This window comes from Semicossyphus pulcher, unplaced genomic scaffold (genome assembly GCF_022749685.1).
Source record: "Semicossyphus pulcher isolate SPU_LCO1_2020_fin unplaced genomic scaffold, fSemPul1.0.p SCAF_6, whole genome shotgun sequence".
NCBI lineage: Eukaryota > Metazoa > Chordata > Actinopteri > Labriformes > Labridae > Semicossyphus > Semicossyphus pulcher.
The window spans coordinates 32,056,389-32,068,914 of record NW_027211737.1 but is presented as its reverse complement, the minus strand read 5'-3'; the positions used below and the strand labels follow the sequence as shown (position 1 = coordinate 32,068,914).

The 12,526-nt window shown below is 45.1% G+C and overlaps 1 protein-coding gene across 1 annotated transcript in view; it reads left to right on the top strand.

The window, feature by feature from the left end:
- The window catches only part of znf608 (zinc finger protein 608), a 52,751-nt gene that overhangs the window by 34,725 nt on the left and 5,500 nt on the right, over positions 1-12,526 (top strand). Inside the window, exons 3-8 of the mRNA XM_069683617.1 lie at positions 2,997-3,084; positions 6,491-8,954; positions 9,897-10,374; positions 11,650-11,819; positions 11,949-12,093; positions 12,427-12,483. Of these exons, the coding sequence (XP_069539718.1) occupies positions 2,997-3,084; positions 6,491-8,954; positions 9,897-10,374; positions 11,650-11,819; positions 11,949-12,093; positions 12,427-12,483 (3,402 nt within the window). The remainder of the gene's footprint in view (positions 1-2,996; positions 3,085-6,490; positions 8,955-9,896; positions 10,375-11,649; positions 11,820-11,948; positions 12,094-12,426; positions 12,484-12,526) is intronic.

Genomic DNA, 12,526 nt, shown 5'->3' with positions numbered 1-12,526 from the left:
TGATATTTTTACTTTTCCTTCTAGTGTTGCTGACCGAGTTCAGGAGAGAGAGTCAACACAGAGGCTGTAAAACAAGCAGCTCAGAGGAGGAGGAAGTGTGAACTCTGAGGGGAGGCCATTGATTTTTTATTTACTTTTTATATGACGTGCAGCGGTGAGGGGGAAACGAGGCAGACGAGGCAGAGAGAGAACATATTCTTCTTCTGTGATGACAACAAACAAACCCTGAAGTCACGGAGACACAGATGCTCACGCTCTGGGACAGCTAGTTTTAATCTGCTTTTCTTTAAAGGCCTTTCGTTTTAACGGTGTGAAGCAGAAAGCAGCATTTTCACAGAGAGCAGGCGGCGGGGGGGGTTATTCAAGGGAAGGTCTGAGGTTTAGAAAACAGACTTTTTGAATGTCAGACAAGTTGTGAGGAGCCTCGTCCTGACATGAACACGCACACTCGTGACAGATGAAGACTGATGAGCTATCGAGTGTTTTGGCATCCTCCCAGGACGAGTCACGCAGACTAAAAATAGAAGCGCTGTCACGTTTTAGGCCGGGGAGGCTTCAGGAGACATGAGGGAGGAGAGGGAGAGCTGCACTGTCTGCTGCTGACAAACTGATCATTTAGTTTCAGCACAGTGAAAGGTTGAATAAAGTTTAAGGTGTTAAAAAGCCGTAAAAATGTAATTTATAAATAAGTGAAATATTTTTGCTGCACTGTCATAAAGCCCGCCTCCTCCATGTTAACAGATGGGACATGAGTCAAACTATAAAATCAAAATACACGTCAAATACATTTTTCTCAAACATGGTTTCTGTCATTATAGTTAGTTCTTATCCTGCTGATTTATGTCCAAGTGTTCATTTTTCTGACACGTTTACTCTTAATTAGTTATTGATGCTCTAAAAAGGGGGCGTGGCCTCATGATTGACAGCTCTGTTGACAATTGGGGCTCCTGCAGCGTTCTGTTCCCGAGTAGCAGAGTAGAGGAGAAGTAACTAACACTAACACTACAGTCATTGAACTTTCCATCAGCGTGAATATCTGCTTCAGATCGACACAAGAAGCTGATCTTCTGTTAAACACTCAAATGTTCGGTTTCTTTGCCGTGAAATTTGTTTTGTGGTTAGCGGAAGGGGCGGGACATTGTTACCGCAGGCTCCACCCACCGATCTGAACTGCTCAACTCTGGCTCCAAATGGCGCCACCAGTGCAAGATAGCGGCGGCGGCGTCACGGGGGCTATTCTGGCTTCAGTTTTGTACAATGAGAGTAGATGGCGACGCGTTGTCGTTTTTTTAAGGCTAAAGTAACAGACATTGCATGCTGCAAACGATAAATGTCAGTTGGGATGTTGAGTGGTAGACAGCAGTCATGATTATCAAATCACTTCATAATATATGTATTTTTCAAGTTCTGTTCCTTCCACCCCTCAAACTCTACGACGTAAAAATGACTGTTTTTTGTGACTGGAGTCTGGTGTGTTTGAAGAGAGCGATGCATCGTCTGTTTCTGGTTAAAAACATTATCTTTCTCTTTAACAAAAAGGTCTATCTCTGTACATTTATGTTAAAGAGCAAGATGCGATTTTTGGAGCCAATAAATCGCACTCTTCAAAGCCACCAGACTCCATTGATAAAAACAGTAATTTTACGTCGAAGAGCTTGGGAGCAGCTGTGACTGCTGCCTCGCTTGGTTAGCTTTTTTGTGTGTGATTGTGTGTTATATAAATGTTGGATATGAACTAAAAATTTAAACACCAAAGTAGATCCATAACACAAACTTAAGTAACTAATCGAGGCAGTGGTAGACAAAGTAAAGTCACTGTTTTTGTGAATGGAGTCTGGTGTGTGTCAGAGAGCGATGTAACGTCTGTTTGTGGTAACAAAAAGGTCTATCTCTGTAGGGATCCTTTCTGTCATGTTGTCACACACTTAGAATAACAATCTGAGCCTGTCAGTGGAAACAACAAGAACTTTTCGTGGACGACCTTTGGGCTTATGTTTGCAGCCGTTACATCCTGTTTCGAGGAATCTTCAGGAGTAATTTCCAAACCTTTTGTACCTTTCAGTTATTTAGACCCTTAAATCTTAAAAATAGGTTCAAAAATATTGGAAATCCACTTTTAAGTTGTTGAATAATCAGCTCATTAATTATGATGAAACACAGAAGTTCTGTGACTGTTGGCGACTATGAGTTTAATAGAAGAGCAGGAAGTCGCGTGTCTCAGTCAAACCTCGTTTTAAAGCTTTATATTTAATCTGCCTGCCGTCGCTGCCGGCACATCACAGACTGAGGTTAATGGTTTTTAAATGTCAGTCTGAGAGCGAGAGAGGACGAGGAAGAGAGAGACGTTTATTCTAGAAGGATGAATCCTCAGATTGTGGCTTAAACCTGGATGACTAAATTTTACTCCAACAAGAAACCTGACAGGAACAGAGGCTTCCTCGCACGTCTGACACACATCAGTTTGAGTAATAATTTCACAGGCTGTAACAAACAGTTTGAATCATTTTGAAAACAATCTGAGCCTCTTTAGACGGTGAACTCCATCCGCTCCAAACGGTTACCTGCTGTTGTTCTCAGACGTCTTCCTCGTCACATTGATTTCCCTTTCTTTGCAGGTTCTCTGCGTTACTTTCGCGCACATCTGTCTTTTATCAGGGTTTCATTAATTTCCTCTTTAGATAAAAGTGAGAACAAAGAAAGGAGGATCTCCACGGCTACAGAGGCTGATATATGCAACAAAGGAAGCGCAAACAAAAGATGGCGAGCTCCTCTCAGACGGTCAGACAGGGTCACACATGATGAAAAATGTCTTTTGTTTCTGAAGACTGAACACATTCTTCAGTATTTTGTCATTGCAGGGTATGCTCTAAAACAACCTGCCCATATTTCCTGAATGTTGCTCTTTGACCTCTGCATCCTGAGACTGATATAAAACCTGTTATGGTCCCAGTTAATCCAGTACTAACAGCTGTGTCTCTGTCCTGTGTGATTGACAGGTGTGCTGGTGGTGAATGTGACGTGGAGGAAGAGGACGTACGTGGGAACTCTGTTAGACTGCACCAAACACGACTGGGCTCCTCCAAGGTAATACATATTACAATTTGTTTTTCTCTGCTGCTACATCTGATGCTACATCCTAATTCCCTCTCAGCCCAGTTAGGACTAACGATGAGTAGAGTTCAGATGGCGCGGTGGCAGCATGCTAAGCAAGGTGACCCAGACATCCCTCTCCTCCTGGGGGATTCCAAGGCATTCCCAGGCCAGACGGGATACATAACCCCTCCAGTGAGCTCTGGGTCTACCTCGGGTCTCCTCCCAGTTGGACGGGAGGATCCTAATCAGATTCCCGAACCACCTCCACTGGCTCCTTTCGATGCGAAGGGGTAGCGGCTCTACTCCGAGCTCCCTCCAGATGTCTGAGCTCCTTACCCTCTCTCTAAGGCTTTTGCCGTGTTGGGAAATATCGGCATATCCAATATCAGCAAATTAGTTCATCCACATTTGAACACGGAGAGGTGAAAGGAAGCACAAACACAGATCTCAGGACAGGGTTGACTCATTTATTCTGACTATGTCAACAAAGCTGTTAACGTTTTGGCCTCTATTACAGATATAATCCTCAATAGCTATAAAATGCACCGTTTGTCATTTAAACACACTGTTAGCTTACTTTAGATAGATGTTGCTGTGTAATAACCAGCAGCAACCTCGAGGGCTGAGAAAATTAGCATGTTTCAAAAGCTGCAGTTCCTCTGGTGTCCACTTGAGGCTGTCTCCAGCAGTGAGTCAGTCCCCATAGAGCCCCATGTTAAACTTTACAGCAGAAATAAACATGTTTACAGCCTGGTACAAAAAACAGTTTGGGTCTCTATAGCTCATTTCTCTCTTCATGACAACTGTACAGGGAGAATCTTTATACAGCTCACCTGTTTACATTATATTAAGGCTTAAAGTGATGCAGCATTAGGGGCGTGGCCTCTTTGAGTGACAGCTGGGAGCTGTTGGCTGTCTGCTAGGTGTTCCCTCAGCTAACTCAGTCACTGAACGTAACCTCTGGGCCGTGTTTGTGCCGTTGGAGCCTTTTGGAGATTTGTTCATGTAAACATCAGACAGATAATCTGTGTGTGCGCTTTATTGGACGAACAGACCGTCCAACACGTCTGACACACTGTTTATACACTCATTACTTTATTTATAGGTTAGCACAGCTACCTGTGTCTGTGCTCAGCATACCTGGCTTGTTGTCTACTGTTAGGTGCTGACATAACTGGCATCCAAAACAAGCGGTCAAACAATTACAAGGTCCCCTTTTTTGATGCCTCTCTTTGGAGGTTCTCCGAGCACGTCCAACTAGGACTTGCAGAAGGGATTATTTATCTCGTTTGGCCTGAACACCTCGGTACGTCCTGGAGAAGCTGGAAGCGCTGCTGGTAAAAGGATCATCTGGAATACTTCGCCCTTTTATGATGCATTTTAACGAATTTGTTCCCATGTAAGGACAGTTGCAGCTGCCAGTAAAAAATTAGGACACTGTTCTATTTTTTGACCACAAGCAACAAAGCTGCCTGACATGTTGATGCTTCACAGTAGCAGCCGTGGTGTGACGAGCAGAACTAATCAGGCTAAACATCCTGTTCGAAATGAATCGGAGCACAAGCCTCATTTAATCATTCCGTTTCAGTTCTCCTCGGTGTATTTCCCTGTTTGATCAATTTTTTAAGCATTTAATTGTTAATCTTACTGAACTGTAATTTGCTAATGATGATAATGATATTTGATTAACCGAAAAGAGCACTTTAATCTTAACGTTGCTAAAATTAGCCAAAGGCCAAGTTGTCTGCGGGGCCGTCAGCTGTTGTTCCATGTTGAGCTTTAACAAAGACTCGCTCTCTGCATCCCGACTGTTTTTACTAATGCAAAGTGCTTTTTGTAATTACTGAGAGGAAAATGTGACAGTCTTCCTCATGAGGCTGAAACCTCTCAATTATTACTCCTGTATGTAAATGATTGTTGTCATGGCAATTACAGCTTAATCTCAGAGAGCAGGGACTAAATTGCTTTTTTCATTTGGATTCTTGGCACAGTGGACGTCTGTCAGTCGTGAATGAATGCTGTTTGTTATACAATTCAATGGAATAAAATGGCTGCTTTTTTCTTTGTTTCATTATCTCTATTTGAATTAAACTCTTGCTAAATGATAAAAGACACAATAATTACAATAAAAGCACAAAATATAACAAACAAATATGGAAAACGAGTTCATTCTCTGCTTTAGTATTCTAGGAAATCACAACACTACATCACTCTAAATCTGTTTTCACAGAGAGGCGACAAATAACCTTGAAATGCCAAAGAAAATACATGAAATATCAGTTGGACGTTCCAACATTTTCAGTGACATTCAGGGACACGCTGACGTAAAAAAGCAATTACAAACATCAGAGGAAATGTGAGATATCATCGTTTAAAAATCACAGAGGGAGGACAACAAAGTCCAGTCTCAACGCGCTCTGCAGTCCGTTCCATTAAAAAGGTGATTAACACCCAAAACAGCCACTCCAAGGTCAGAATTTATTCCACGAGTGTTTAACACCAACCGCTCCTGTGATGTAGTTTAGTAATTAACGCATTAAAAGGCCAGAACAGACACAAGATTCAGAGTCTAGCTTTAAAATGGAGCCTTACTCTGCATATAAATATAAAGCGAATCATTCGAGGGGTGCTGATATAAATAACAATGTGTGAGTGGAAAATATCTCCAGTGTTAAGATCTGAGGCGCTATGGTAAACAGCATCAACAGACTTCAAAGTAGAAGCGACTACATGTGAATACAAAATATCAAATACAGAGATAACTGTGGATTGTCCTGTTTTTTATGTTATGAAGAGATAAGCAGAAAGAAAATCAATTTTTATCCTTTATCCACACGAGCATTAAATGATTAACTGTTATCTTTCATGTTTTTTTTTGTCTGATGGTACAAAAGTTAATTTTAGGTGAAGATAAAACGAGTTCCTCCGTAAAAGCCTTTCAAGAACAACAGCATCGACTCCACGCTTTGTTTTCAGCTTAAAAATAATTCATCGTACACAAAACAATTTTAAACGCTGCTGCTTCTAATACAAATTATATGATTCGATAGTCGAATAGTAGCCGAACTGCATTTATGTATTGCATTGGAATTGAATTGGTCATTAGTATTGGCAAATACACAAGTTCGGGTTTTGGAATCAGTGTCAGGAAGGAAAAGAAATTGTAGCAGAACATCTGGATACGATAAAACATGAATCGGTTGTCACTGGTTATTATTTACGTTGGCGGGGCTGCAGGCACTGAGGGGCATTGAGGGGTCTTCTTTACACACTTGCACTGATGCAGTCTAGCTTTGTGCAGTTTGACTTGACACAGTACAATCTGTCTCATCTCAGAAGTAGGATATCAAAAAGAAATATTTTCTGAAAGCCGTTGTTCTTCTCTCCATCTGTCCAGGTTTTGTGAGTCTCCCTCCAGTGACCCTGAGCTGCCAGGGGGGCGTGGTCGAGGGAAACGGATGCGAATGGCCATGGCCGAGCGGCCCTGCATTGAGCCGGCCCCTGCTACCAAAGTCAGAGGTTTATCACAGCACAGGAGCCGTGGGGGTGGTGTGGCCGGAACTGCTGCTCCCATCCACAGCAAGGGACGGAGAGGAAGCCTGAACCTCATCAACAGCAACTGCCGAGCGCCTCCTTCTTTCTTCACTGTGGACGAGGTGAAACCTGCTAACAGCACATCATCCCTGTCCTCAGGGAAACGAAAGAACAAACCGCCGGCTGAACTTGACCTCAGCTTGGTCTCCTCTGAAGATATTAAAAACGGGAATGGAAAGAGGATCCGAGCCAAATCCCGCAGTGCGCCTTCCACACCGCAGGGCAAATCTGACCCCTCATTCATGGACCCTGGAGGAGGTTGTGCTTCCTCACCACCTCCTCCACCCATCCTCATTGACTGCCCCCACCCCAACTGCACTAAACGCTACAAGCACATCAACGGCCTGCGCTACCACCAGACACATGCACACCTAGAGGCTGAGGAGCAGAGAAAGCCTGAGCTGGAGCCCATGAAGGATGGGGAGAGTGAAGATCGTCTGTCCGACTGTGAGGACACCATCAGTAACATGACATATGACCTCTCAGAAACCAACAGCAGTAATGCAAACAGCTCCTCTAAGAAACCTGCTCCTCTATATAAGGTAACCACGGTTGGTTCTCCTAAGAACAGACGGCTGCTCCTCAGTACTGACCACAGCCCCACAGCCAACTCAAAGACCAGAAGAACCTCACTGCTGAAAGATGGGCTGATTGATGACCTCAGCAATCTGCCCATCATCTCCAACATGACCGTGGTTCTAGAAAACTGCATGGTCCCAGACAGGAACTCCACGGTAGAGATGCCCAAACTGGAAGCTGAAGGTCTGATTGATAAAAAGGGGGGTGCATGTGACAAGGGGAAGAAAGCCAATGGGAAGGTAGAGAAGTTGTCCAAGTCTCGGACCAACCGACTGATTGCTCCGGCACCTGCTCCTCCTAAGCTGATAGCCATACCCAACACAGCATATCCAGCAGGCACAGCAGATACCGCCTCCTCACAGCAACCCTCCCCAATGGCAGCCGTAGGCCTGACCAGTAAAAACCTCCCCTTGAAACCCATCAAACCAAAGCTGAGCATTGTTGTGGAACCGAACCTTGTCAAAGCCACCCTGGTTACCTGCAGCAAGGAGACCAGGAAGAAAGAGAAACGAAGGCTGAAGGACAAACATAACAAAGATGCCCCAAACAGAACGCCTAACGGTGACAATGGAATCAAACTGGAAGATGGTGGTGGTGGTGGTTCTAAAATGGGCGTCAAGGAAATTTCTGGAAGCCTCCTGAAGGAGCACTTGAGTAAGCAGGATGTAATGAATGGACTCACTGAGAGCCAGGAGAGCAGGATGGCCAGCATCCGAGCTGAGGCTGACAAGGTCTACACCTTCACCGACAATGCCCCAAGTCCCTCTATTGGTGGTTCATCGCGACTTGACTCCAGTGGTGGTTGCCTGGTTACAGCAGACAGCAAGAATAACAGCCCTGCTTACTCTGACATCTCAGATGCCGGGGACGACGGAGGATCTTCAGAATGTCGCTCAGATGGCATCAGGTCAAAGTCCAGCTCCTCTGCCTCTTCAGAGGTGGGTGCTAACTGTAACCATGGTAGCTCTGGGAAAACCCCGCCCACATCGTCTACCCCATCATCAAAAGATCCCCAATCCCCTTACTACCACAGCTATGAGCCCTACTACCTACAGGGGTACATGCAGTCAGACAGGCCAAACAGCAGTAGTGTTGCTTTCCACAAAAACTCTACCCTTGATGGCAAAGGTAAAGACAGAAAGGAAGAAGTGAAAGAGGATGACAAAAGCGCATCCCATGAATTCTCAGACTCAAAGAAAGGCGACGGGCCGCCTCAGTCTCAGCTCCAGCTGGCTATGAGTCAGACCCAGACTGCCTTGGCCCAGTCTCTGTATTACGGCCAGTACTCTAGAGGACTATACATGGACCAGAAGCTGTTACTAGGCTCCAAATGCTGTGACCAGACACACAGTGGCAAGCAGAGGGGCGACAGAGGACAGGGGGTGAGGGACAATGAGGAGGATAAACACATGGTTGGTGGTTCAGCTGGTGGACCGATGCTAGGTAAAGGTCCAGATGGCGCTAAAGGTTGCTGCCCCAAACCCGTCCTGTCCTACGTGGAGATGAGTGAGAGGGGAGAAAGGGGACAGAGTCTGGGCATAAAGGCAGTGCACGGTGGCATGGTGGACCAGCACCCGGTCTTGATCAAAGACTGTGATGACATCAAGTCACCATCCTCTTCCTCTTCTTCATCACTCCACAACCCAAACAGTCAGACAGATCTGGACTCAAATGTTTCCTTTTCCAGTGTAAGTTTCTCCCTCTGTCTATAACCTGCCGCCGCCGATGATGGTGTTGTTGGTGTGCTTTAATGACTGTTGTTGGGTGTCACAAAGAGATTAATCACACATTGTGCACAGGTGCTAACAACAAAGACCATGAGGCGTCTGTGGTGCTGTAGCTCTTTAGTCATTTTGGTTTAAATCAAAATTGTGTGGTTTGATTTGATGGATGCAAATGTTTTAATGTTTAGAGTAATGGTGAAAATGTAAAACATAAAGAACAAAATATTTCTAATACATGCTTGTTGGTTTTGATATAAGCTGCTTTTTCAGAAGGCCTGTACAGATTTTTAACTATGTCATTTCATGATGCAGTTAACCGCTAACTCTAGCCATGCTGGGTCGTGTTTAAAGGATGAATGAATTGAATGACAGCCGTGGGAGGGTTGTTTTTTTCCTTCAGTTTGGCCTAAATTCTGCAGTTGATCATGTGTGAGACGTGTCTTGATTCTTGTCATTGAGAGAGACGCCACAATCCTCACATCCCACCTGTGAATGGCCGCCTGCTGTTGAAACGTCGTCATCCTTCATCAACATCACACCCAGAGCCAGTGATAGATGGTCTGTCTATGGTTCTGTTCACTCAAGTACACAGTGTTTCCTCTATAGTCATTCAGCAGCGGTGGGCCACCGCAGCAAGAAATTCTACAACCCTGCTAAAACTAAAATGCACAAATGAAAGTCATAAATTAGCCCTTCTTTCCCTCCAAAAACCCCTAAAGACAAAACATTAGATTTATGAAATAGGTATTAGTTTAAACTCTGCAACTGGCTGTATAAACAAAAACTGGGACAAAGACTTGGACCGAAGTTGAACTGAGCCCAAAATGACTCCTACCCACCACTGTTAACAAAAAATTATAGGGGAAACACTGCAACTAGCACCAACACTTGTCCCCATCGATCTAGCCCTCAGATGGCCCGGCCTGGGCTCACTGCCTGCCTCACAGCAAATACTCAGAGCTACAGAGTCAACATGGGGAGGAGGCCGAGGAGGGTGAAGTAGACAGGGGAAAAGAATGGGGAGCGACCGTGGAGCCGGCTGGGGCCAAGATGACCTCCGGAGTTGGACCTGGGGGAGAGAGAGGAGGGGGCCTTGGGGGAGATGCTAAAAAAGCCAGGGTCCATGGATCCCAAGATCTCCTACCCATCATCGATGCAGAGGATTCAGACAGGCTCGAGGGGCTGGATGATCAGAGCCAAGAGCCAATGGGAGGGCTCTCTGAGGATTCCCAGAACGCCCGGGCAGCGGTGTCCCCTCCCATGACCCCCCAGCAGCCCTACATCCAGTACCAGCACTCCTCCTACCAGCCCTACCTGGCAATGTGTGAGAGTAGTGGGGGGACCTACAGAGGTGTGTCCCCAACACTGATCCACAATTACCCAGGTAAGAGTCTCTCTTGTGACTGGCACCAATGTATATAACATATGAAGCTACAGCCGGCTGCTAGTTAGCATATCTGTGAAGGTTCTCAGTCATCTGAGTCATGGTAATTTGAAGCTTAATCCAAAAGGCAACTGGGCTTGGTTAAAGTTCTTGAAGTCTATCTGTTAGCACACTAATGACCTACAGAGGCTCATATTTCTAGCTCCATCCACCAGTCATTGTAGAACTGAAGAAGCCTTTCGGATGAGAGGTGAAACGTCTTCAAGAACTTCAACCAAGTCCAGTTGTCTTTTGGATTAAGCTTTGAGCTAGTTAGCATAGCTTAGCACAAAGACTGGTAACAGAAGAGAAACAGCCAACCTGGCATTTACATTATTTTGATTTTTGTCCACATGAAACAAACTTTGAGGTAATGTTGTAGACGGGGCTACCGCTAAGTCATGACCAAGACCAGAAACAGCACATTTACCAAAATGTCACTATTCCTTTTACGCTCCACTAACAGTGCCTTTTATATTAATGATGATAACACTGCTCATAAAAAACTAGAAAAAGACCAAATGCATATTTAACCAGGACCCACAATAGCTCTTCTGTATTTACCTGTTTCTCTTGTTGAGTCTAAGCAGGAGTCCATCCCCCAAAAAGGGGCGGGGCTTTGGTGAATAGGGCTTAATGATGCATTGCCAGACTAGTCTATCGGTGCAGTTAGAGTGGAAAGAATTAAAAGAATAAATTAATTTGAAATTGAAGCACTGAGAGTATTTGAATTGTCACTCAAAGTTTCATGTTCAGACCCTGGAGACAGCCGTTGGTTCAGTTTGTTTGTAAGCCCTGAAAGTCACTTGAAAAGTGAGAGCTGAAGCAGGGGAACTGTCGGCTCAGAATCAACAGATTAAAGCATTTGTTAGTTGGTGTTGAAAGCAGTTAAAAGTCGAGAGTTCTGTCAGTGATTTGAAAGAAACGAAAACAGTTGAATTGTCTTCAGCTTTGGAGCCCTGCTGAGCTTTTTATCCTCTTTTAGCTTCTTGTATTGCCCTCGTTTTCACAAAAGAAGCTCTGATAACCACGTCGTACGCTATCAGCCAAGCAACAAACAGCAAACAGACAGTTAGATGCCAGTGAGTTAAGAAAATAAGACATTTAAAAGATCTCAGGAGGCGGTGTGGACCAAACCAGAAGTAAAAGAGAGTGAATGTCGGACTAATTCACGTCATTGTGCCTGTGTGTGTCTCTGTGTGTGTGGGTGTGTATATCTGTGTTTCTATCCAAAAGGTTTCCACTACCCTCTGTACGGTAAGACGGCGGGCAGGGAGGAGTCGGAGGTGACTCCACCCAGCAGAGGGGGAGCGGTGAGCAGTAAGCAGAGCGGCGACTCCTCCTCGTCCTCAGCCATGGAGCTGCTGCAGCAGCAGAGCCATCAGTACCACGGAAAATCACCTGCTGTGAGACAACGCTCACTTTACTGCCACATCCACACGGCAGCTCATTTACAACACAGATCTAATGTGTGCGTGTGTGTGTGTCTGTGTGTGTGTGTGTGTGTGTGTGTGTGTATGTGTGTGTTCTTACAGCCCGGTGAGAAGGGTTCCCCTGAGGGAGAGAGAGAGACAGAGCGAGAGAGGAACCATGTGTTCGCCCGACACCTCCACACACACCATCACACACACCTGGGTATGAGCTACAACCTGATGTCAGGACAGTACGACATCTACCAAGGTACGACGACACACTGAGCCCACAATGTGCCAAACTGACACTGACTGACACCGGCTAATTCACGGGTCGAGATGTGAAGGATGGGGTGGTTTAGGTACGGAAACAGAGAAGCTTCATATCCCAACCCAAGTTTTGTAAACCGATGGGGGACATGACAAGAAAATAAAAGATGATCAATCAACATTCAATCAGTACCTCAAAACTGATATTCGTACAGTGCTTGAGTAAAAGGATGTTACTTTGCACCGCTAGCTCCTCTTCTGTAAGAAGAATATGAAAGGTCACTTCCTGCGTCACAGCTGTTTTTGTTTTTCTCTCTGCTCTGTGTTGAAGGGTTGAGCTCCAGGTCGCTGGTCTCCAGTCAGCAGGTGTCAGGACACTCCTCTACAGGTGAGTTTGATGTTTATGTTTATATCAACGATCTTAACCACAG